Source organism: Sus scrofa, chromosome 18 (assembly GCF_000003025.6).
Source record: "Sus scrofa isolate TJ Tabasco breed Duroc chromosome 18, Sscrofa11.1, whole genome shotgun sequence".
NCBI lineage: Eukaryota > Metazoa > Chordata > Mammalia > Artiodactyla > Suidae > Sus > Sus scrofa.
Window position 1 is genome coordinate 23,588,972 of NC_010460.4, and position 26,820 is coordinate 23,615,791.

Below are 26,820 nucleotides of genomic sequence, written 5' to 3' on the forward strand. Positions count from 1 at the left end.
TGGAGCGAGGCCAGGGATCAAACCCACATCCTCATGGATACAAGTCAGATTCATTTCTGCTGAGCCATGACAGGAACTCCTTTTCTTGACATTGTTATTGCAAATAACAAGCTACTTATAAAGACATCCCTTCGCAGTATATTGGCATTATTCAAATCTTCACTTTTCTCAGAAGAAAACTAGGTTTCTAAATATTATAGGCTGTCCCATCAGTCTTTGGTAGAACAAAGACTACAACGAGGACCCCTTAGTTCTACATATACATTCACAGTATGTGAAATATTTGCTATACATTCAAGGCAGTTAGAAAATACAAAATTGGCGATTATCTTCCAAAGTAAATACCAATGTTATCTTAACAATCAAGAGCTCACTTGGAGTTTCAAAAGCAAAATCTAGTACCCATGGATTTAGTAGTAGCACTGCCCTGTGATTTTGAAAATTAAAAGTGCTAGTCACACTTCTTTGTTTCTCAATCAGTAATAATTTCAAGTTTGGTTTGATCATGAAAAAGCAATCTCAGCTCAAAAAATTAAAATACTATCTTGACCATGAGTTTTGATTCACATTTCAAATATAGAACTTCAAGTATATAGATATCGTCACTTAACTAAAAATATAGTCTAAGCTAGCTAAACTGTTACGTATAAAAATATAAACAGTAACAAAACATAAAGCAGGTAGACAGGAAAACTAATAAGCATTGAACTTGTACTGGAATAGATTGTTTCACTTTTCCTGTTTTGAGTGTTTATGACTTACTGGAAGTGTTTTTCAGTTAACACTCTGACAGATGCCTTGGGCGTTGTTGGAGATGGTGTCCACTGAACACCTGGCTTTGAGGCACCCACAGAGATCTTTCCTAGGAACACATGGAGACACTGCGGCAAGTGGTATGGAAGATGAGATATTGCTCAAAGTGACAGAAGATCTCTCCTGCCAGCTAGAAGAATGGTCACTGAGTTCTGAGTTTATTTTTTAATATTTCTTTATTTAAACCCTGAGGCATATGGAGGTTCCTGGGCCAGCAATGGAATGGAATCCAAACTGCAGTGGCGACCTATGCTGCACCTGCGGCAACGCCAGATCCTTAACCCACTGTGATGGGCTGGGGATCCAAACTGCGTCAGCAGCGGCCCGAACCCCCGCAGGGAGGTTGGTTATCCTGCTGCACCTCATCAGGGAGTTCGGGTTCTGAATTTAGAAATGCCTCTACACAAACATCTTCAGTAATGCATACATTAATAGCATGAATGTTTTCTATATCAGCTCTCTCCTTACAGTGGAAGTTGGCAAAACAACTGCAATAAAAATTTTTGGAAAATTCCTTTAAGTCTTCAAGGGTGGGTTTCCCATGTACTATGTATTTATTACCTTTCCCAGTTCGAATAGCAAAATTCGCTGGGTTCAGATGAAGATAGTCACTTGAATTCCAGTGTTTCCTTGTACATACGCCTTGCTCCTGGCAAAGAACTTGGCTACACATTTTGGCTGCGAGGGTGACGTTGATTAAGTATGGATTCAGTGTAGTCTTCAAGTAACTGCCTAGGTTCATGCAAGATTGCTGTAAAATTATAAGCACATCAGATTATTAAGACCCAAGTTAGTTCACATGTGAAATAAACTCGCTACATTAAGAGATGTCTAAGGAAGCACAAAAAAAAAAAAAAAAAAAAACAGACACAGTAAGACTAGGAAATATTTTATCTTTTTTATTTTAACAAGCGAGACTATTCCAACTGTTTTGTGTAATATTTGTAAGTTTCACGTGCCATTTCTGTAACTGAATAATTGACCAGTTGGTGTTTAACATATCCTAGCTTTGGCCTTCCTGGATAATTTGTAAACTAATGGGGGTGGAAGGGGCAGAGTGGTACAGTAAGGGTGGTGGGATTAGCCCGTGGGCTCTGGACTCCATCCGCTTTGAGTTACAGTTTCATTCATGGCTAGCCGTAAGAACTTGGGAATCTCTTAAGCTTTCTAAGTCTTGGTTTCCTATCTGGGTGAACTTGGAGAAATTAATTAACCTGGTTGTGCTTCAGCTTCATCATTTGAAAACAAGGATAAGAATAGCACCTACTGCATAAGGTTGTTGTGAATATGAAAAGATGCAGTGTATGTAAAAGCTCAGGAATTCCCACTGTGGCTCAGCAGTAACAAACCTGACTAGTATCCACGAGGACGCTGGTTTGATCCCTGGCCTTGCTGAGTGGGGTTAAGGATCCAGCGTTGCCGTGAGTTTTGGCATAGGTCACAGATGAGGCTCCAATCTGGCGTTGCTGCGGCTGTAGTGTAGGCCAGTGGCTGCAGCTCCAATTGGACCCTAGCCTGGGAACGTCCATATGCTGTGGTTGTGGCCCTAAAAAAGCCAGAAAAACCAAAAACAAAAAACAACAAAAAAAAAGTGCAAAGCACAGGGCTCCAAATATCAGTGGTTAGCCCTCAATGTATAAATAATATAAATTATAAATAAATGTAGTAAGATCATATCTGTCAGAGGAATTTAGGCATTGGGAAGAGTGGTTGCTAAATGGCTAGTTCAGAACAACTAAATAGGTTCACCCAAATTTGTTGTCATTTTCTTGGCAGCAAATAGAGAACCTCTTTTTAACCCTTCAGTAGCTTTACATGGTGTTTAGGACGCAATTCACCTTCTCTCAACTTACATACAGCCTGAGGGGGTGTAACCTCTCCTTCCTCTCATCCAACTTTCCCAACCCCCTCTGCCTTAGCTATACAACAGATAGACTAGATGTCAATAACCTCAAAAGTATGGATAAGAGCAAAGTAAATAATTGGTATATTTTGAGTAGTACTTCTATTTTTAACACATTTATTTTATTCTAAGCTTTTATAACTTAATTTTTAATAATGGCTATTTAACAAACAGGTCACAAAATTTCTGAGTCGTTAACAATCAGTTCTCTTGAGCTGGAACCAGTAGAAGCTGGCTCTGTCACACTACTGGACCTAATAGGATGGAGTGGAAGGAAATGATTTGCCTACATGTGATAGCAATTGTTTTAAGTCAGTTGCAGTTGTTGCAGGTAAACCTGCAATCAGAGGGAACACAACAAGTAATCCATAACTCTACTGATTTCAAATGACATAGAAAAAATGGAAAGTCATGATAGAAATAACATTCAAAATGATGATAAATTGGGAAAGGTAGCAGAAATACATAGAACAGCGTCCACAGGGGACAATTTCAAGGCAGAGTCATTAAGTAGAAAATAATCATAGCAATGTTAAAGCCTATCCCTGTATGAATAATACTGAAGGTTATTTGAGAATCATAGTATAAGAATGTGAATCTAAGATTAAAGTGCAATTAAAAAGTCTGACAATTGAATAAATGCCACAGCTACTAACTGGAGAATGCCTGATTCATTCCTCATCAGAGTAAGGGTGGAGCTCTCAATTCTTAAAAAGAAAAGGAAAGAAAGTAGTATGGGGAATTTATAAATGGTTCCATCATAGAATTAACAGCATCCTTGAGAAAGGTGTTTATAGATTTGAGAAAACAACTAATAAAATTTAGGAATATTCTGAGGAGAATTATGATTCTTCAATAATTTTCTGACATAAAGATTTTGCAAAAAAGACATATACCTTTCTCTTTTTACTGGTGATCAGACCAGAGACCACAGAATCTACCAAAGAGATAGGAGGGCTCAGATTACCTTGAAAAAATTTCACAAAGTGAAGTACCTTTATAAATTAAGGGATGGAGCTCCCATCCTGGCTCAGTGGTTAACGAACCCAATTAACATCCATAAGGTCAAGGGTTCAATCCTTGGCCACGCTCAGTGGGTTAAGGATCCAGCATTGCCATGAGCTGTAGTGTAGGTCATAGACGTGGCTTGGATCCTGCGTTGCTGTGGCTGTGGCGTAGGTCAGAAGCTTACAGCTCCGATTCAGCCCCTAGCCTGGGAACTTCCATATGTCATTGGTGTGGCCCTAAAAAGACAAAAGACAAAAAAATAAAATAAAAAATAAATGCAGGGAAAATATGGCTAGGTTAGCTGAAGGGAAAGATATCCAAAAATCTCTTCTGGTCTTAGCATATAAAGTCTGTTCTCTGTGGGTCCTAGAAAAAGACCTCTGGGCCAAGGGCTTCATTTGACCTTTTCCACGGCACCCATGTTGCTAGTATTTCCATACATCAGAGAAGGAAAAGTTCAGCTGCAACTCAGCAGTGTCCATGTGACAGTTTTACTCGTGTTTTTAGTCAAGAAGATTGAAGAGGTGAAGGATAAAAACCTGATAAGGAGAATGAAAAGAGGATGAAGATAAAGGAAGAGAAAAGAATTAGGTCATGATAGTTAAAGGCTTTTTGAACTAAAGAAAATGCTTTAGGAGAAAATAAATACAATTCATACTATACAGAACAAAATAAGCATGTTTTCCTAATAAAAAAGTTTTACTTAAAATGTTACTTAAAACAGACACTACTAGGAGTTCCCTGGAGGCCTAGCAGGTTAAGGAACAGACATTGTTGCTGCTGTGGCTCACGTCACCACTGTGGCATGGGTCGATCCCTGGCCCAGAAACTTCTGCATGCTGCGGGTACAGCCAAAAAATAAAATTAAGTTAAATTTAAATTAAATAGACACTTCTAAATATAACCTAAATAAAGATGAGTTCCTTTTCCTCTCCCTTAAGAAAGCGCTGAACAATTTGATAATGTTTGCAAAAAGTAGCTAACTTCCCACTACCCACAAAACCCTCAATTGCTGGCCCCCACAATAAACTTCCATTAAATGACTAAATAAGTAAATAAGTGCTTAATAAACAGTAATTGGATGAATGAAATAATGAATATATATTGACTAGTTGAGCTCTTTTGAGAAGCAACACAGCACTGTATAGTAGAAAAGACACCAAACCACACATCAGAAAACCAAGATTGTAGACCTGTATTTGCTACTGCTAGCCACATAGCCTAGAGAATTTCTTTTTCTTTTCTTTCTTTTGTCTTTTGTTTTTTTTCTTTCTAGGGCCACACCGGTGGCATATGGAGATTCCTGGGCTAGGGGTCAAATGGAGCTGTAGCTGCCAGCCTACACCACAGCCACAGCAACGCCAGATGTGAGGCGCGTCCACGACCTACACCACAGCTCATGGCAACACCAGATCCTTAACCCACTGAGCAAGGCCAGGGATGGAACCCTTGACCTCCTGGTTCCTAGTCGGATTCGTTTCCGCTGCGCCATGACAGGAACTCCAAGAATTTCAATTACTCTCACCAAATTTCTAATTCCTCACAGGAAAACAACCTGACAACACAACCACACAAATGAAAGGTGGTTTCATTTAGCCACTATTAATTGAGCTCTTATTACTACGTGCCAAGCAGAATGTTTATTCTTCAATCCCACAACAATCCTCAAAACTATTAAAAGTATAAGTGTTTTCATCTATTTTTTATCGATTCAACTTACCATAGTTAGGCTTAAGTTGAGGCTTCCCCACATTACAATTCCAGAGGCACCTAGAGCAACAGTCTCACCAATTGTATTCACAAGGTCATCCTGGCAAATGTGATAAAAAAATTAACAGGGAGGAATAAAACGAAAGTGTTACATGTAGGACAGTGACACCAAAGCCAAGAATGCTGGCCCAACAATAATCATTTCAATATTTTCCCTATTATTTATTTCTTTTATGCCACCACTTCCCTCCTATAACAGAAATGCAAATTTTCTGTTAATAATTTAATTACTTCTATTGACAAGAGGGCAGGCCCATAAAAGAAAAACATAAAGGAACGGAGTTAATACATTGTCTCTACTACCCAGTTCTCCAAGGTTGCTAAGATGTTATAAGATTATGTTAAAGATAAAATATATTCTTACTTTGCATTCATAAAATGATGCAGAACTACCTGTGTGCATAATTCCTGAAAGGTTATTAAAAGCTAAATTTCACTCCCTTCAAAAAGTGATGTTCAAAGCGGACAAAAAAAAGGGGGGGGGGGAGTTCCCATTGCAGCTCGATGGAAACGAATCCTCCAACTAGTATCTATGAGGATGCAGGTTCTATCCCTGGCTTCACTCAGTGGGTCGGGGATCCGGTGTTTCTTGAGCTGTGATGTAGATCTGTGGACTAGGCTCTGACCTTCCGTTGCTGTGGCTGTGGCTTCGTTTCAGTCCCTAGCCTGGGAACTTCCTTATGGCTGGGGTGTGGCCCTAAAAAACAAAACAAGCAAGAAAAAAAAAAAGATATTCAGTTCTACTAAACACCACTTGTGGACAATATTCCATAGCCCCTATACTTTGATTTACTTACCTGAGAAAGGTATCTCGAAGATGCACCAGAAAAAACTGGACGGGTATATACAAAAACTGGAAGTGGACTTTGAGCATTGGCTACTTTAGACACACGAATGGCCTCCTGGACGCGATTGCGAACGAAGAGTGCAACTTGAGAAGGTTTTAACCTGGTATTCAAATAAATGGATGGGAAGAGAGCAGTGCTTTCTTTCCACAACCAGTCAAGCGCGTCATTTCTTCTTTTCTCTATATCAAGGCAACTTCCGTTGTAACCAGGTTTGTGATAATTATGATTGTAACAATCAGGAAAAAGATAATAACCCCATAAGTGATTTGGCCGAAGTAATTTTCCCAATTTTAAAGTCTCTTGCATGAAAGTCTTTCCGGCCTTTTCAAACTCTCTTTTTGCTAACTTGGTGGCAGCTGCTGGAGTAAGTTTTATATTTTTTTGCTGAACCAACTCAATAGACTGACGTCTGTAAATTGCTTTTTCTTTCCAGTTTCTCTCCCAGGTAGGCCTCCAGTTTTCCCAGTCAATGACAGACAAGCCCACCTTGTCAATTTGCATGTAATGGAGAATGTCTTTCTCTGCTTTGTCCAAATGCCTTTGTAAGGATCCCAACTGGGGGATTCCTCCATTCACATTTTTGCCTGTATTTTCATCTACGTGAGGATAGTAGCCAAGTCTGTTAGCATAAAATAATGTAAGAAATTGTCCTGTGACACTTGCTCGGGGGCTTGTTACAAAAGAGAAGAGGCTCAGATCTGGAGGCATGTAAAATTTTTTAGCGCAAGATTCAGTTGGGGCATTCCAGACCCAGAGGAAAGTAGTATTTGGAATAATAGGGGATGCTCTGAAATCCAGAGCCAAACAACATGGAATCAGAAGGAAGGTGAATACCACCTGGGGTGCTCCACTGGGCACAAAAAAGCTTCTAAAGGAGATATGCTGGAGCCTCTGTACTCCCATTGCAACGAGTAATGAGTATGAGAAGCACTTATTTCTTCTACACACTTTGGCTTATCCAATATTTAGTGTAAGATTGAAGCACAGAAGAGAGGGAATGGAATGAAGCCCCTTTAATGGATAAAGAGGTGTAATGATGATTCGCACTCAATATTATTCTTCTTGCTTCATGTTTTAGAAATATTTTGCAAGTTGTTTCATCTATAATTTAAACAAAAGAAATTTAGAATATATTGTTACATGACATTTCTGTATCAGAGATGTAAGCTTTACCAAGTTCTCAACTTTAAGTGTAGGGAGTTTAATTCAATTTTTGAAAATGAAGGACTCCTGTGCTTGAATCAAAATTATTTTCTCTTATGTGTGATACAAATCCTCTAAAAACATTTATCTTGTCTTTCTGAATCATTGTTGAACCTGCAGAGAGGTGAATGCTGCTATTTTTGCCTCCTGACTTCCTGGCTGTGCAGAATGCCTTACCAAGCAATGCCTTAGCAAAAGACAGTTAAATGAAAACAAATTCCACATTGAACTTCTCAATCTTGTTTGTTATTTCTCAAAAGAACACTTTATAGTGGTCTGCAAAAAGTGAAAACAACCTCTCATAGAATTGTGAGGTTTCATCTTTTTTTTTTTCTTTTTTAAGGGAGGCAGGTAGAGGAGGAGGCAAAAGTCACTTCTCCCAGAAGCTATAAATCAAAAGGTTACTTGAAACTACTGAATCAAAATCTCCTATTGAGGGGTAAGTTGAAGCACTATTTAGAGCAGTGCTCCATAATATCTCAAAGTAATGTACACTCATGTTCGAAGTTAATAAAATATTTTATGCCTTTATATCTTCCACTAAAAAGATTGGTCCTGGCCTAGCTTAATAAAAGCAACATAGGAATTTTGGTCTTTTATAGTCTTCTAATAACTGAGATGATGATGTCATTCTGATGTCACAATGTGAAGTGTTATGGCACATTTTGTAGCACGATAAAATAGTCTGAGCTAAGGATAAGAAAGTAAGCTATGTATTTTTTTGTCTTTTTTTTTTTTTTTTTTTTTGTCTTTTTAGTGCCACACCTCTAGCTTATGGAGATTCCCAGGCTAGGGATTGAATCGAAGCTGCAGCTGCCATCCTACATCACAGCTCACAGCATCGCCAGATCCTTAACCCATCTGAGCAAGACCAGGGATCGAACCCGCATCCTCATGGATCCTAGTTGGGTTCATTAACCACTGAGCCATGACAGGAACTCCAAGCTATGTATTTTTTAACAGTTGGTATTTGTTAAAATTACCTACAGGAAGACATATTTAAGTGTTCTGTGGTTCTAGGAGGAAACTAGAACTTTTATAATTTTTTACTTTTTGTGGCTGCACTCACAGCACAGGGAAGTTCCTAGGCTAGGGGTCGAATCGGAGCTGCAGCTGCCCTACTACACCATAGCTCATGGCATTGTTGGATCCTTAACCCACTGAGCATGGCCAGGGATTGAACTCACATCCTTATGGGTACTAGTCAGATTCATTTCCACTTCACCACAACAGGAACTCCCAAAAGTTGTAAATTGGAAATTTAAAAATTTTAAAGAAAATCCTTACTCTGTGGGTTGAACAATGTTCCCCCCGCAAATACATTTCCACCCTGAACCTCAGAATGTGACCTTATTTTGAAAGAGTCTTTGCAGATACAAATAGCTGAAGATATTAAGATGATATCATCTCAAATTTAGGGTGAGCCTTAAATCCAATGACTGGTGCCCATTTAAGAAGAGGAGAGGACACAAAGATACAGTGATACAGGGAAGAAGGCCATTGTCACTATGGAGGCAGAGACTGAAGTATGGACCAAGGAATGACAAGGATAGCTAGGAGCCAGCAGAACTAGGGAAAGACAAGGAATGATTATTTTATGGAGTAATGAGAGGGAACATGGCCATGCTGAGATCTTGATTTAGAATTTCTAGCCTTTAGAACTATGAGATAATACCCTTCCATTGTTTTAAAAAACTACCCAGTTAATGGCAATTTTTTACTGCAACCCCTCGGAAACTCATTATAATCCACCAAGTTAGAAGAAAGAATTGTACTTTGTATAAGTCTCTTTTCTCAAACCAATTTCAACTTCAAGAGAAAGACTGACATATTTATAGGTATCATAATAAAACTCTTTTACCAAACTAACCTAAAAACAAAAATCAAGTGACAGCAAGTAGCTAGAACCCGCATCTTTCAGATTCATTTTGTGGAATAAAACCTTCCTGAAGTCTTCAGAGTTTAAGGAGAAAAGGTAACTACTTCAACCTTTGGGCCACCTGATGCTTATCAACATGACCTCCTCAAATATGACTGCTTCATACAAAGTAAGATAGGAGGTATTGTGTCAGCCAAGGTAATGAACAGAGTCAAAAGCATATGAGGCCAGGAAGACTCACTTGAACTTGATGTTGATTGCAGATTTGAGTCCCAGAGGTAAGGGTTCTAGAGAAATTGAATTTCTCTAAACAAATAGTTAAGAGGTCAATATTAATATGTAAGTGAGGGAAAAGAAAAAAGAGGAGGTAGTGAGAAACATTTTCAGATCCAAAGTATAAAGGCAAGATCCAGAAATCACAGATCATAGGTTTGTGATGTAGTCCAAGAATTAAATGAATTCCATTTAGAATCTCAGATGAATTCCATTTCTCAACACTCACTCTGAGACCCAGTTAGAGGAACTAGCCTAAGTCCAAAGCTTGATGAGTAGCAAAGAGTATTTTTGAGTTGGTTCTGTTCTTAATTTGTCCTAAGTGCCTCTCAATCCACTTGAGGTCTTCCTGTCTAAGGATAATAATTAAACCATCCCATTCAACATGCCTTGAACCCCTACAGTATGTCAAGTACTGTGTCAAGAATTGGCAACCTTATCAAAAGAAGACAGCACACACTTGCTGATAGGTATTAGAAATGTAGAAATTGAGGGCCAGATATGAAGAGCACAAAAATGGTGTTTTAGGATATGCCTAAAACATCACAAAAGCCAAATGCCAGAGGCGCCTGGGTATGTGAGATGTGACACCAGACAGAGAACGATGCTTGAGTTGGACAAACCCAAGTAGGAGTGGAGCTGGGAATGGAGGCAGGGCTTAGATACAGAGGAATGGTATTTGGAGTGATCTGTTCAATCATTCGATAGGGAGAACTTTGAGGACCTGAAAAGAAAAGATAATATTGGCAATGGGGAAACTCAGATTTGGTACCATGGGATTCTGATTGCAGCCCTTAGTCAAGCAACACAATAAGTGAAAAAGGCAACACCCGAGCTCATAGCCTGTCCTAAAAAAAAAAAAAAAAAAAAAAAAAAGAAAAAATCTGCTATCTGGCTTCAGTTATTTGGAAAGGTGCCAAATCTTCCTATTTTTAGTACTCCAGTTTTTAAAATGTGGAAATATCGATTTTACTTATGGACAAATCTCTGTACATAGAGGTATTGTCGATGTTCAAACATTGTGAGGAAGGTTAAAAAAAATGTCAGCTAACAGAGCTTCGGGTTGCTGATCAGCAGTCCTTGGCCCCAAATAGTATTTTGTTCGGGTATTGACATGATCAGATTTGTTTCAGAATGATTATTAGAACCATTCTAATCAAGATATAGTTAGAGAGGGACAAAACATAAGGAATATAAACAAGTTGGAGAATAGAAGACTGATAGGGATGGGAAGAGAACAAGATTGGACAGCCATTGGTCACCAAATGCATTTGGAAGAGTAAGGAAGTGGGTAACATGACTCCTTGGTGTTTGACTTGAACAGTTAGGTGAATCCAGACTGAATCAAAAAGACAAGTCACTCAACCTCTTTCTTTATTCCCATTACCCTTTAGCTGTAAGAAAAATAGTAACAACGTTGACAAAGATAATGAAGCTGAAATTTTTTATGAAAAGTAAAATATCTTAGATACCTGAAATATTTTGCAAAAACAATTTTTAAAATGTCATTATAAGAACAGATTTATTGTTGCCAAGGGGAAGGGCAGGGGGAGGGAGTGGGATTGACTGGGAGTTTTGGGTTAATAGATGCAAACTTACATTTAGAATGGATAGGCAGTGAGGTCATACTGTATAGCACAGGGAATTATACCCAGTATCTTGGGATAGACCATGATGGAAGATAATATGAAAAGGGGAATGTATATATATGTATGACTGGGTCACTTTGCTGTCCAGCAAAAATTAGCACAACATTGTAAATCAATTATACTTTAATTTTTAAAAAAATATTATCTGTCCTATTCAGATCTGTTTCAGGATTATTTGTGTTGAGGAAAAGTGATTAGGTGGGCAGGAAAGGATAAAGTTTAGGTGGAAAAGATTTAATAAATCTTAATAATTGAATTAATAATTGTAGGAAGTGGGTGATGAGGACAAGGAGGTCATGTTTTTCTACTTCTGTATATGTTTGAATTGCAGGAGATCAGAACATGCCATCCCCAAATACGGAACTTTAGGACATTGATTATTTTTTGTGCTGAAGGCTCTTGAGAAACAGCAGATGCAGGAAGGGGTTTCTGACCTCCCCCTTTCTACCTAAAAGCAGGGCATAAAATTTTCCATAAGGAAGATGCTGTCTCTATACCAGAAGGAGAACATTCTTATCATGGGAGATGGGGAAATGATGCCAAGAAAAAAAAATGACCCTTGTCTTCTATGATTTTCCCTTTCCATCTCTTTTCTTTAGTGCCTCCTGAGTCTCTATCACCCTACAGTCCCCAGGACAACTGGACATGAGAAAGGCATTATTACCACACTCAACAAATAGCCCCAACCTCAGGATACTGAAGGTAATTTTAATGTATCTAAATTATATCCATAAAGCTTTCTTTAACATCGAAAAGAAAAAGCAAAATTCCAAGTGAGCAGCAGGCCCAAATTTACTGCCCTTGTAACCCTTATAAGCTAATCATATCAGGTAGGGTATGTATCCTTTCCTAAGTACTTAGTTTTTAATTTCAACCCAAAGACTGACTTCTACCTCCAGTTAAATAAGTTACAGTGAATCCAAACTGAGTTCTGAGCAAACCTCTAAAATAAGAGACCAGCATAATATCCCCAAAGCAGAAAAATACACATGTTAAGTTTTTTTCTTAAAGCAAAAACTTACATATCTTTTCAGGCAAGAAAGGAACTTTCAAGCAAGACATTTTTTTTCTAGAAAATTTCTTATTACATGATATTTTATAAGTAACTTGGCTAGAAATGGATGTGATAATAAATCTGATTCAACAAGAGAAGCATTTTCTGTGGCATTCCATCAACTCCTTTTTCCTTCACCTATCCCTTTATTATTATTATCATTATTAGTACCTGTAATGTTATTCCTTATTATTTGTTCCTTCTCCTACTTTGTCTTAACTTTGTCAGTGTCCCCTCCAGATAACTTTTGCACAGGCTGGAGACCCTCAAAACTAAAGAAATTGCTAATGTTTTATCTATGTATCCCCTACCAAGCACAGTTAAATGCCAAACAACCTCCTTCCAAAGTCAAAGAGGTAGCCTTAAAAACATAACACACTGGAGTTCCCATTGTGGCTCAGTGGTAACAAAACCCAACTAGTATCCATGAGCATGTGGGTTCAATTCCTGGCCCTACAGTGGGTTAAGGATCTGGCATTGCTGTGAGCTGTGGTGTAGGCTGCCAACAAGGTTCAGATCCTGCATTGCTATTGCTGTGGCTGTGGTGTAGGCCAGCAGTTACAGCTCTGATTTGACCCCTAGCCTGGGAACTTCCATATGTCATTGCTGTGGCCCTAAAAAGACAAAAACAAAACAAAACAAAACAAAGCAAAACGAAACAAAACGAAAACCCAGAACACATTACAGAACTTCTCTCTCTCTCTCTTTCTTTTCTTTCTTTTTCTTTCTTTCTTTCTTTCTTTCTTTCTTTCTTTCTTTCTTTCTTTCTCTCTTTCTTTCCTTTCTTTCTTTCTTTCCTTTCTTTCTTCCTTCCTTCCTTCCTCCCTCCCTCCCTCCCTCTTTCTTTCTTTCTTTCTTTCTTTCTTTCTTTCTTTCTCTCTCTCTCTTTCTTTCTTTCCTTTCTTTCTTTCTTCCTTCCTTCCTCCCTCCCTCCCCCCTCCCTCCCTCCGTCTTTCTTTCTTTCTTTCTTTCTTTCTTTCTTTCTCTCTCTCTCTTTCTTTCTTTCCTTTCTTTCTTTCTTCCTTCCTTCCTCCCTCCCCCCTCCCTCCCTCCGTCTTTCTTTCTTTCTTTCTTTCTCTCTCTCTCTTTCTTTCTTTCCTTTCTTTCTTTCTTCCTTCCTTCCTCCCTCCCTCCCCCCTCCCTCCCTCCGTCTTTCTTTCTTTCTTTCTTTCTTTCTTTCTTTCTTTCTTTCTCTCTCTCTCTTTCTTTCTTTCCTTTCTTTCTTTCTTCCTTCCTTCCTCCCTCCCCCCTCCCTCCCTCCGTCTTTCTTTCTTTCTTTCTTTCTTTCTTTCTTTCTCTCTCTCTCTTTCTTTCTTTCCTTTCTTTCTTTCTTCCTTCCTTCCTCCCTCCCTCCCTCCCTCTTTCTTTCTTTCTTTCTCTCTCTCTCTCTTTCTTTCTTTCCTTTCTTTCTTTCTTCCTTCCTTCCTTCCTCCCTCCCTCCCTCCCTCTTTCTTTCTTTCTTTCTTTCTTTCTTTCTTTCTTCCTTCCTTCCTTCCTTCCTTCCTTCCTTCCTTCCTCCTTCCTTCCTCCCACAGAAAGCCATACCTCATTTTCCTTATCAGGCTATGCAGTAGAAATTTAAAAAGACCACAAGTTACTTTTAAAGCAAAATTTAAGATTTCCTCGAAGAAGTCAGTAAGTCAGAAACCATTACAGACAATCTAATAGCTCTGCAGTACTTGACCTGTTGGGTGAGAAAAGGTAGCTCTTTGCCCAGTCAACTGAGGAAAGACTTAATCTTTTGAGATGTTACTGTGTGACTGGGGGAAAGGCAACATTTGTGTGTGTGAGTACCTGTTTGCCTATGTGCCATGGTTGGGGGGGAATTGAATATGTGTGTTTGAATCCCTAACAGAAAAGATTAGCAAGAATGGTAAATTAATAGAATGCTATAAAATTTTCAATAGTATTTGAAATGAGTTTAAGAGCCCTGTGATAAAACAAACTCTCACTGCAGTTGTTTTGATTGTTAAGCACTTTGTTAAATCAGTGACAGATTTCTGTAGTGTCATATAGATGAAGAATGAAGTTTAAGGCAACTGTTTCAAGGAAACACAGCATCCACTGTTAATCTCTCCTTACAAAATGAATAAAATGAATTGGAATTAATATTCTCAAAATGGTAAAGAAAGACATGTTCAACATTTGTTAGCTCTAGGAAAATATTAGTCTTCTGAATTCCACTCCTTTCGTTAAGGTGGGAGGGGAGAGGGGAGAGGAGAAAAAAGAAGAGTCAAATAAATAATAAGTTCCTCGAAAGAAGTTCCAAAAATCTAATTTTATTTAATTTCTGTAGTGGAACACAGCTATAATTTATACATGCTCATATTATGCAATAAAAGTTTGTCCTGTTATGTTATGACATAATTGAGAAGTAAGATGTCTAAGAAGCTAGAAAACCACACTATGATTAAGCATGAATTCTAAATATCAAAATCTTATATTGATATGCTGTAAAATATATTTAAAATTCAATGCTGTCTGCGGCAGCACATACACTAAAACTGGAGTGATGCAGAGAATATTAGCATGGCCCTTATGCAAGGACACACAAATCCGGAAGCATTCCACATTTTAAACATTTCAGCTTTTAAAAATGCATGAGAGGTCAATACCAAGAGTGTTAATTGAAAATAAGAAAACAATTCATCTTATTTTTGAACAAAAATTCCTTTGGAAAGAATATGAGGGTGCCTATGATGACCTTCTCTGTCCGAAATATCTTTGTAAATCCCAGAAGTCTTATAGAAGAAGGCACTTTTAATAGTAGAATTAGGTTGTTGTTCAATTTTCCAAGCCACATAACTGATACTCAACAGATACTCACAGTAGTTAGTTAATTAAATGAATAAACTTGACATACTTTGAATTTCAATAAACTCAAAATTATGGCTTACAGTGATATTTGAAGATATTCAAACAAGAACCAAAACATATCATCCAGAAGCCAAGAGTCACTGAAGAAAAACAGAGAAGGGCAGTAGTGAGAGCAGTAAAAACAAATTTTATGAAGAAAAACTACTGCAATATGGGAAAAGAGACATTGGTATAGATCTGGACTCAATTCCCAATACAATAGGGAGATTGGGACATGTATAGTAAAGAGCAAGGTGAGGGGAGTGGTCAGTGGATAGAAAATTACTCAGAGGAAACGTCAGAAGTGAAGAATGAGCCTGGCTAAGCTCACCTGACAGGATCCTTGCTGAATGCAGGTGGGGTGATTGGACATCACCTGGGGGGTGGGGTGGAGGATGAGGAACCTGATTCTATACCCAGGGGGATCAGATATGGCAAGATGGGGAATCCTTATAAACTGACTCTGCAGAATTCCTGCTAGAATTGGATTCTACAAGGAAGGCGATAGAATCCCAATGTTTAAAGCCTAGGCAAGGACAGAACTTTCTGAGCCTGACCAGCAAGGTCCAGTGGAGACTCTTTGTCAAGTTAACTAGTTAATGAAATAAGTGACCTTGATGTACTTTGAATTTCAGTGAACTCAAAATCATGGCTTATGGTGACACTTTAAAATGAAGATGTTCAAAGCAAAAAAAGAAGCATAGCAACTAGAAGCCAGAGTCCAAACATTACTCAGAAGACACGTCTTCTAGAGCCAAGCATGAGGCAGTGACACACCCAGATATGACTGAAACAAAGTCACTGAATAATTGAATAAATTTTTGAAGAGTGTCTAAATTCTAGAGGGTAATTATAAACACAATAGCTTCAGTAGGGATGCTCAAAGGCCATCTGTCAGACTCTAGGCTGAGCTCTGGGACACTTTGATGTTCCTTTTTGCCTCTAAATATAGGAAATAAGTCTCCCCTGTGAAGGGTACCCTCCCTGCAACAGGTGGCCGATAGGGACCTCCTTATCACCAGAGATAAGTCATTCAGGGTGAACAGCCTGTATAAACAAACTTTGAGTCTTCTTTAATGATTTACTCCTCAAGCCTAAATTTTGCTTAATTTCTTTACTAATTAAGCTCTTAATCTAAGCCTCATTGTCCTATCAAATGCTCATAAATTTATTGTTTCCTTACATAAAATGATGCAAAAGTGGCCCTCTTTTGATCATTGATCACTCTTGAGCATCACTGTATGATCCCTGAGGCACGTGAAATTAGTTTTCTCCTGTTAATCTGTCTTGTGTCGATTTTATTATTAGTCCAACCACAAGAACTCAAGAGGGTTAAAGAGTACCAATCAATGCAAAGTTTAAGAAGAATAGGAATACCTCCATTATTGCTGGTATCTTGCACGATGAAATTCACAAAGATAAAATAGCTAGAACCTGGGCTATGAGTTTGCAGTTGGTCTTCTATTAGCAACAACCCTTTTTTCTCCTCCAGTGACCAGTCAGATAACTTTTGCTTTTTATTTCTCTGTGAAGGCCTAGTTACTAAATCTTCTACATCTGGGACTATATCAAAGATCCAAACGGTGACTATTGTCTAATGCAAAGAGAAAACACCTGTCTAATGATAAATTTCCTTTGTCCAAAAACAATAGGGACCCAATGACATTATGTATACCTGAGCACATTTATTGAGACTGAGGATAAATGGCATTAAAAAAAAAAAAAAAAAAGATGAGCTGAGCTTCAAAAGACAATGCAACAGGTACTTTCCTCTTATCTGTGTAGAACATCTGAAGTCTATTAGAGATACCACGTTTTTAAATGGAGCACTTAGGATACAGACTGAATTTGTTTCTTAGGATCCAGGACTGGTTCAAAAATCTTATCAGGGTTTTAAGTGATTTAATATTTATTACCCTAAAATCCATGTTTTGCAATCTACCTGAAGAGTGCATATTTTACAAAAGCAAATCTATGGCTGAAGTCTTAAGCAAGCAAATGCCTTCCCAACAGGAATGTGTGGCAACTCAGTCTAGGCCAGCTTTTCAGCCAGGATGTAAAGAAAAATGAAACTCAAATTTTTCATTATCCACAGAAGTTCCTGTTGCTTTGAAGGAGAAGGGGCGGGAATTATAGGTTCTCATGGACAAAATGAATTCCCATATAGGAATTCTATCTTTCCTATTCCCATGGGATCCTGCCTTGCACTTTCTGTGTTCATCCTTTGCCTTAGATCTTTTCCAAGCCCAGAGATATATCTCTCAATGACTGTTCCCACTGTGCAGCCTTTCCAAATAGATCCAACTAGTGATGTGTTAATCTCTGATAGCCACCAATGCTATTTCAAATGTATTCAGGCTCTTATAAAAATTGTACTTATTTCTTAGCACCAGTCACAATTTGTGTTCAAATTTGAAATAAGCTTGTCTCACTCACTAAACTTAAGTTCACTGTTGTGTCCCAATTTCCAGTACTGTGCCTAATACGTAGTAGGAGGTCCACAAGTACTTAATTGGGTGGGTGAATGAGTAAATCTATCATCTATCTCTCAGTTAATCCTTTTATTAAATTATTTCTTTTCCTTTCCCCCAGTTTCACTAAATTACTTTTAATCTCCTACCACTCTCCCAAAGTGCCAGTCATCTACTTGATAAAATTCAATGTATTATATTTAAAAATTAACATGATAAAGAATTGAGGAGGTGACAATTATTATTCTTCTTTTTCTTTTCTTTTTTTTCTTTCTTTTTTTTTCTTTCTTTCTTTTTTTTTTTTTTTTTTTTTTTTAGGGCTGCAGCTGTGGCATATGGAAGTTCCCAGGCTAGGGGTCAAATCAGAGCTGCAGCTGCCAGTCTACACCACAGCCACAGCAACATCAAATCCTAGACTCATCTGTGACACATAGCTTGCGGCAATGCTAGATCCTTAACCCACTGATTAAGGCCAGGGATCAAACTCGCATCCTCTGAGACATTATGCAGGTTCTTAACCCACTGAGCCATAATAGGAACTCCACAATTATCGTTCTTAAGTAACATTGGCTACATCTTGCCTTACCTTGTTAGATGAAAAGGAAAATGTATCTTAGAGGTTACAATTAGCAGGGGCTTTAATCTTAATCTCTAGGAACTGCCCCCAATTGGAGGTAGTCTCAGGAGGTAATGATTTGACATAGCCCAAGACTAGAATGTGGGAATGCTGCAGAGTGGAAACGTTTCTGCTCTTTCCCTTTACAATGACTTTTCTCTCTCCTCTTCTTACATTCACTTTTAACCTTTTTTTTTTTTTTCTTATCTTGACAGAGTCTTTCCATCTGCCAGTGGAATTTAAAGCCTGGTGACTTTGGGGATTAAGGAATCTAGATCCAGAAAAAGGAGGAATAATTTATTTCTGTTTTTAGCTTTATTATGCAATGACTGGATGATTCAAATTATTCAATCTTTAACTATCACTCAACTCTTTAAAAATATATCAGTAAGAAATTCCCACTGTGGTTTGGTGGGTTAAGAACCAGACATAGTCTCTGTAAGGATGCAGGTTCAATCCCTGGCCTCACACAGTGGGTTAAGGATCCAATGTTGCCACATACATATTTATATATAAGCACTGGTAACATATATACTGGTATATATGGACCTAGATCAATCTGGCTCCCAGGGATGCTGCGATGTTATGTGAAATGATAGTTATGAAGTGTTCTTCACAAGAAGCTCTGTAAATCTGAAATGTAGTGTTGTTACCATATTTTTAAATCTTGTTTGTTATGATATTTAGTATTTATCCCAAACTATAAAGAGGATAGCTTAAACAAGGTGTAGAGAGAACTGTTTTTGATCTATAGGAGCCCATAAGAGCCCATATGTAATTATAGACATGTCTAGAGAAATGTAGGAACTGTGAATTCCTAGTCCAAGAATCCCAAAGAAATGTTTGTCATGGCTAGTGACATTCTTAGTATAAAGAATTTAGGGGGTAATAGGAGTAGTCTGTCTCCTTTAAAGAATGTGGTCAATGAAAGAGGAAGAGTCATACCTAGCAAAATTCACTTCAAAGTGTAGAAATTTAGTAAAATTACCATCTACAACTAAATTGCCTTTTATCTCCACTATAGATGGTGACTCTGCTGATGTTTTGCCTCCAGGAAGATCACATGCTACCAGTTGAAAGAACTTAAGGAGATCTCAGTCAACCCTTCCAGGAAAGTGCACAGCTTGCCCTTCTACTCTGAGATGGTCTCTGGCCAAGATCTAATCACAAAAAGCATTTCAGAGCAAAAACTAAATCATTTAAGAAATCCTAGGCATGTTAGGCACAAATGGAGGGTAATTGTGAAGAGAGTTATCCAAGAAAGTGATGTTCCATAGCCCTGTTCCTGGTACTTTTTTATTTATTTTTTCCAAATTGCAGGTCACAAATCATTAGTGGGTCACAAAATATATTAAATTGGCTGTAATGAGCATTTCTTTAAAAAGTAAGTGAAAAAGATGATAATAGAGTGGAATGGGATAAAATAGAATAGAATACAATAGAATAGAATAGGATAGGGGAGTTCCCGTCACAGGGCATCGGAAATAAATCCCCCTAGGAAACATGAGGTTGTGGGTTCCAACCCTGGCCTTGCTCAGTGGGTTAAGGATCCTGCGTTGCTGTGGCTGTGGTGTAGCTGCAATTTGACCCCTAGCCTGGGAACCTCCATATGCCACAGGTGCAGCTCTAAAAAGCAAAAAAAAAAAAGGATAGGATAGGAAACGCAGAAGGTCACCTTATGTAGTAAGGGTAAGTATTATTTTAGGAACATTTTTTATCAGTTGTATATTTATATATGTGTGCGCAAGGTCCAATGTAAAATGTCTTTTTACTGTCGAATGAATCAAACCACGTTGATACTCAAAAGCTTGGAGTCCAACACACCAGGGTTTTGCCTCCTCACAGCAGCTACTTTCTAATTAAGTGCCCTTGGGTAAGTTATTAAATCTCTTTAATTTAATCTCTTCAGCAACCACAACAGAATTCTGAGCTATCTCAGGACTCCTTAATGTCTGTAAATGAATAAATTACTGGGCTCAGAGACTTAGTTTTCTACCTGAGGATCAGCAGGCCTAGAACCTTGCTTCCGAACTTAGTTTGCAATGTGGTCTTGCCCAAACTATGTAACAGTATTGCACTTTTGTTTTGTTTCAATTAAAAAATGTGGGAAATAAAAATCATTTTTTAAAAATGTAGGTTATTCATAGCAACTACCTCATAGATCTGCTGTGAAATTTTAATTGCCATCATATATACAAACCACTTAGCACAATGTCATGCCACTCCCTCCAAAATGCCACTTTAGTCTATTATTTTGATTATTCTGAGCTGAAGGAGATGGAGCAACAGCAAATGCAGAGGGGCTCTCTGACCTCCCCTTTTCCTCCTGAAGCAGGACATAAGATTTCCCGTGTGAAAGGTGTCCTCTCCGTACCAGGAAGAGGGGAACATCTTATCACCGGAGACCGGGTGCTGACTCCAAAATGGGCCTGCACAAACAAAGCTGCTAAAATGACCCTTATCTTCCAGTAGTTTCCCTCCTAGATTTCCTAGTCACAATTTACTGCCCCATGAAGCTTAAACCCCTTTTCCTTTGCCTTGTCATTCCTTCACAATTGATCATTCTTTGTTAAAAAGATATATAAGCTCTTGGACCTAACTACTTCTTTGGGTCTCCCTTTTTCCTATGAAGGCTTCTGTGTATGTGTAAAACTATTAAATAAAGTTTGTATGTTTTTCTTCTGTTAATCTCTCTTTTGCTAATTCATTTCACAGGCCCCAGCTGCAGAAATGAAGAGGATAAAGGAAAGTTCTTTTTCAGCCATTACACCTGATACATAGTAAATGGTCAATAAATGGGATTTGTTCCTGTTGGTGTTATTCATAAAAGTATCCCTTGCCTCCTCTCTTTTCTATATGAAAGGAAGGAAAAGCATGGAGAAAGGGGGCAAAACCTAAGACCATTCAATGATTCATAGATCTGCTAAGCATGAAAGCTTCTCTAGGAAATTAAAAACATTTTAAAAAATCTAAATATGTGAGCCATTAAGATATTGTTCTAGTGGAAATGAAATACTCCACACATTCATACTGCAGTGGAGGCAGATCTGATGGTGGCGCTCTGCCTTATGGATGGCCTTTATCACCACAGGTCCTCCCTGAGAGGGAAACTACACCAGGTCTCCATGGACTATGACTCAGATCAGACTGACTCGAGCCTTAGCATGTGTCCCATGTTGTGTTAATTTGGCTGCCTCTTTGCATCCTGTGGAAAAGTCCACTAAGAAGACAACATATTCAAGCACATGCTTCAAACTGTCTTCTCTCAGCCCAACTGGAATGTCTTCCTGATTTATCAAATGGGCTTCTTTTCGGTCTTTGAAACTGAATTAACAGAATAAGCAAGCAACATATAAGTAAGTGACATTGAAAATGAATAGCAGCAAACCAAATTATTGATATACAATGCAGATAGTTTTCTAATGTTAGTTCACTCTCTGTTAGTTGGGTCAGACAGGCTGGTTCTGCTTCTATTTCACAAAAGAGGAGGGAGAGCAGTTACCAAAAATCAAAGACGCAATGGTTAACAAGATTATTTCTCAGCATCAAATGTACATTGGCTATTAGCAGGTTTAATACATCTATAAGATAGAAATGATCATTAATAACCATTATTATTACTGTTACCAAAATAAACATTACACCTAGAACATCACATACATATCAAAACATGTGACAGATGCTATCCAAAAAGAAAATTTAACTACAACATCAACCTTTTAATGCCACTCTGAAGATGAATGAATAATCCTGGTTATCTCTGCCCCTCTCCACTACTCCATAGAAACCTGAGCACATTTACCCAGTGGATGAGCAGAGCAGGCAGTTGTGTTTGTCTCCTCACCAAGTACAGAGATGAACCCTATGATTCTCACCTGAGACCAGTGAAACAGGAACTCAGGGCTAGTGTGACAGGCAACTAAGAATCTGGCTAGTTTATGACAGGATGGGAGTGTCCTAGAAATTCACCAACTGGGAGAAGGCACAGGCAAGAAGGAACTCTGAGAGGATGGGGAGATCAGCTATGAAATACTCAGGAACAGTCTTTGGGATTGGGGCTGTACTGATTCAGAATTTCTGAAGAGTTTAAACGTCATATGAGGTTGGGGAATGGACAAAAAATAAGTTTGGGGATGAAGGCAAGATCTTTATAAGACCTACTTTTTTTTTGCTGAAAAAAAAAAAAGCAAAAATAAAGCCCCCCCCCAAAAAAGCCAGAACCAACAGATAACCAATTCTTTCAACTTCAAAGAGTTAAAAAGAAATTTCAAAGGCACGTGCTCACTTGTCAACATAATTATAAGGCAGCGAGTCTCCCAAGGTTGCATCTAATTAGTACTTTAGCTACTTAATGAATATTTATGGTTTTCACAAAGAATATTGTTTTTATTCAATTATGTATGGCTTATCTGCTTTTACGGCTTAACATGCAATAGATATAGTTTAAAAAATCCAAGATATAAGTAACATTTATTGATAGCCTAAACTGCTTTAGCCAAATGTGTAATATTTATTACATGTTAGATGTTATCATGAATGCAGCAAGACTTTCATTAAGATGGTGAGAGACAGTGTTTACAGGAAAGCAATTTCAACCGAATCTCTAAAATCAAACAATCAAAAACTGATTACAAAGTCTTCTAAGGATTTTCAGCAAACAATTAATTATGGCATTTAAATGTTTCAGTAACACTCTGGGGTAAGAATTATCATCCTTATTTTCCAAATGAAGAAATAAGCATTAGAAAAAATTAAATGGGAGTTCCCAGTACAGCCGGTTAGGAATCTGGCATTGCTGCAGTTGTGGTGTAGGTCGTAGCTGCAGCTTGGAAGCAATCCCTGGTCCAGGAACTTCCATATGCCATAGTTGTAGCCAAAAGGAAAAAGAAAAGCAAGAAAAAAACTAAATGACTTACCTCCCATCCCAAAGCTAGAAATCTCAGTTCTAGCTAATTCTAATGCTCTAGCTCTTCACAATGCTCTCTATTGGACGAGCCACTGGTATAGAGATGAAAATATGAAACAAATACTGGACCTTTTCTCCAGAGGGAGACTGGATATTTTAATTATCTAGTACCGTATGTACTAGATGACCATCTTTCTGCTTGTATAATTAACCACCATCAGAAGCAAGCTCACCTGAAAGAGAGGAATGAAAATCCAGCCTACGTATCTTCAAAGGTATGCATTTCGTTAGCCCCTGGTGCTGTCCTTTTGCTCCTAAACCATCTGCCTGTTTGTGGTTTAGATAACTTTTACAGAATGGCTCCCTCTTTTATTCATTGTTTTCACTCAACTCTGTGTGTGTGCGTGCACTTTAACTCCAAATGATTAGGGGTGAGGATGGACGTTTTGCTTTATGTTTTGACTTAGTTTACAGTCAAAACATAATCATTGATCAGGTACATGGAAATGCTGTATTCATATTTACTAACTTTCCACATCAGGGGACCCAAGAAGTTAGAATAAGCCCTAAGAGACTAACACTTTACTGAAATTAGAGGTTAATCTGAATTATTTGTGGAAGTCTTTCATCTCCTGGCTATGACTTTCTAACTTTGCCAACAGGGATTAATTGAAGTTATATATTGAAGACTTGTTACATAACTTTCTCAGAAAAATACAGCGGAGAATGGGCAAGTCCAGGCCCATCGGTACCAAGAGTACACATTTTGTAACTAAAGTCTGATGAGGAAATAGGACAAAGTGCGTTTGAATCCAGCCTCAGCCCCAAATCTGAAATGAGTTGAATAGTCACTAACATTTTAATCATTTTAATTTTTTTCCTTTCCTCCTTCTCCCTTCCTTCCTTCTCTTTCTCTTTGACACTCTTTACATATTAATGCATTTAATCCTAATGATAGCCCTAGTACAAGTATTGTGTCTATTTTACAGATGCCGCTTAATGTCTTTTTACCTCCAGCCAAGCACATTTCAGTTGAATCCCTTGGACTCAGATTTCAGAACCATATCCAGTCCATGGGCAAAGTCTTAGAGTGCCTTAGCAGCAGTTCAGATGAGGAAAATAAACCAGCAGCCCTGAGGTTTCAGTGGGTTCTTCAGATCAAGAGATCCATTTCATCAAAAGGCCGGCCTGGGGAACATGTGAGATGTATCTGGTTATCTTCTAAGAATTAGAAAGGAAATTTTAAATCTGAGGAAGAAAACACAAAAGGGCCCAAAGAGCTGTTGCTGGAACCAAAGTCCCGAGCCAGAGGTTTGGCTAAACTGATTGCATCTGAGAGCCCTCCATCTCCTGTTACCTTGGTTTCGGCTGTCCCATGCAGCTGTGGCAGCAGTTGGACCATGACGTAAGGTCCTATAAGAAGGGACAGAGACTGCTCCATGTCTCAACCCTGTCCCTTCCATATTCCTACTAGTGGCAAAACTGGGGAGTCTCCATTATTTGCATCATGTTTCTGCCAGAATGGCTAGTACCTTAAATGCCTCTCTCTTCACCCAGAAACAATGCCATGGATTCCATTCTGGGGCTTGCTGGTCTCTTGAGGCTCTTGCCATAACCCTCTGTTTCTTGCTACTTGACTGGTTCGGACGCCTTCAGTTTCCTCTGGGCCCTTGTTTTCATGTCCTTGCTTAGAGCATTCTGATGGACACCGTAGTACTCTGCCAGCTTTGGTTTGGATTCTGCATCTCCTCAGAACTATCTTAAAACATCTCCTGTCTCACTTGGGTCGGATCATCTCTACAAGCCAAGTAAGGCTCCCCACCCTACCTCCAGGTTCTGCCATCTTCTTGTTTGCCGTGAATCAAAGTCTCCTTCATGATTCTGATTTCACCTGGTCCACACCCTCAATGAAAATTTCCTTCTTTCTTGATCCAAGTCCTTAGCTGATTTACTTCTATTTAGAGTTTCACGAAATAATTGTTTAATAGGTATCTTCACTGATGCCTGGATGAGAATTTCAGCCATGGTAGAGGGCTATGGAGGAGATGTTCTGGAGTCACCGGGGAATCTCAAGCCACATCATAGGAGCCAACTGCTTGACCTATTGATTCAACCATTTAAAATTGAGCATTTATGACATGCTGAGTGCAGGCATGGAGCATACCACACAGACCAGGCTCTGTCCTTATGAGGTTTCCATTCTAGTAGAAAGAGACAATAAGCAAAAACAAATAAATCATTTCGGAGTAATAAATGCTGTCTTGCTCCATTTAGGCAGCTGTAACAAAATATCATAGACTGGGTAGCTTATAAATAGCAGAAATTTATTATTTATTTACCTATTTATTTTATTTTTAGGGCTGCCCCTGCGGCATATGGAGGTTCCCAGGCTAGGGGTCTAATTGTAGCTGTAGCTGCTGGCCATGGCCACAGCCACAGTAACACCAGAATCCAAGGCTCATCTGCAACCTACACCACAGCTCACAGCAACACCAGCCTTAACCCACTGGGCGAGGCCAGGGATTGAACCTGCATTCTCAAGGTTGAAAGTCAGATTTGTTTTCCATTCAGTTATGCAGGAACTCCAAATAGCAGAGATTTATTTCTCACAGTTCTGCAGGCTGGGAAGCCTAAGAGCAAGGTGACTGCATGGTCAGATGAGGGCCCTCTCCAGGGTTGCAGACTTCTTGCAATGTTCTCACATGGTGGAAGGGCACTAGCAAGCTGTTCTGGCCTCTTTTATAAAGGTGCCAACCCCTAATGATCTAAACACCTCCCAAAGGCTCCATCTCCTAATACCATCACAATAGGCATTAGGATTTCAACATATGAATTTTGAGGGCACACATGCTATTAAAGAATTTAAAAGGAAGAATGAGAAAGAGAATTGGAAAGATGATTCTTGTCCATTTTAAAGCATATAGTGTATAAGGCTGACCCTTAAAGAGATTGTAACTATTAACACTTTCTCCAAAAATTAGTGCTTATTTCCCCATGCCCCAAATAACACTGCATTATTATACTTTGTAAAGTCTTTGCCAATTGGAGTAATGTAAAAATAGTATCTCATTGTCATTTTAATAATAGTTTACTTTGAGAAATTGAGCCATGCATAGTTTCTTTGCTATAATTTTTGGTCCATGTTCTTTCCCCATGTTACATTAGGGTTGTTTTGGTTTGCTTAAGAGCTCGTTATATATCAGGGGAATTAAGTGTTTTGTCACATGTCCCAAATGTATTTTTCCTACATGTGTTTTGACTCGTCCATGGTAGTGTTTCCATGCAAAAACCAAGCTCCTTTTTTTGTTTGTTTATAAATATTTGGAGAAAATGAGACTTAGTTTGAGCTCCTCAGCAGCAGACTCTAAGATGAGGTTTCATGTGCAAGTGATTTTTTAAGGATGGTTTTTTTTTTAATTGACAGATGATTTTTGGTGAATTATCAAGTTCAAGTATTGGCATTTTAAAAATTTAATTTAATATTTTTTTATATTGGAGTATAGTTGAGTTACAATGTTGTGTTTGTTCAGGTGTACAGTGATTCAGTTATGCTTATACACATTTCTATTAT

At 38.4% G+C, this 26,820-nt stretch overlaps 1 protein-coding gene and 1 long non-coding RNA gene across 3 annotated transcripts in view; one reads left to right on the top strand and one right to left on the bottom strand.

The window, feature by feature from the left end:
- Positions 1-22,556, top strand: part of LOC106506801 — a 37,225-nt gene extending 14,669 nt beyond the window's left edge. For both annotated transcript variants that reach the window (XR_002340281.1, XR_001302361.2), the window contains 3 exons: positions 7,889-7,984; positions 11,946-12,048; positions 19,368-22,556. This is a non-coding gene — a long non-coding RNA (uncharacterized LOC106506801). The remainder of the gene's footprint in view (positions 1-7,888; positions 7,985-11,945; positions 12,049-19,367) is intronic.
- SPAM1 (sperm adhesion molecule 1) lies at positions 976-9,768 on the bottom strand. The gene is given in 4 exon segments (NM_214011.1): positions 976-1,564; positions 5,445-5,534; positions 6,292-7,443; positions 9,666-9,768. Coding segments are annotated over 3 exon segments (1,482 nt in total). The 5' UTR covers positions 7,246-7,443; positions 9,666-9,768; the 3' UTR covers positions 976-1,126.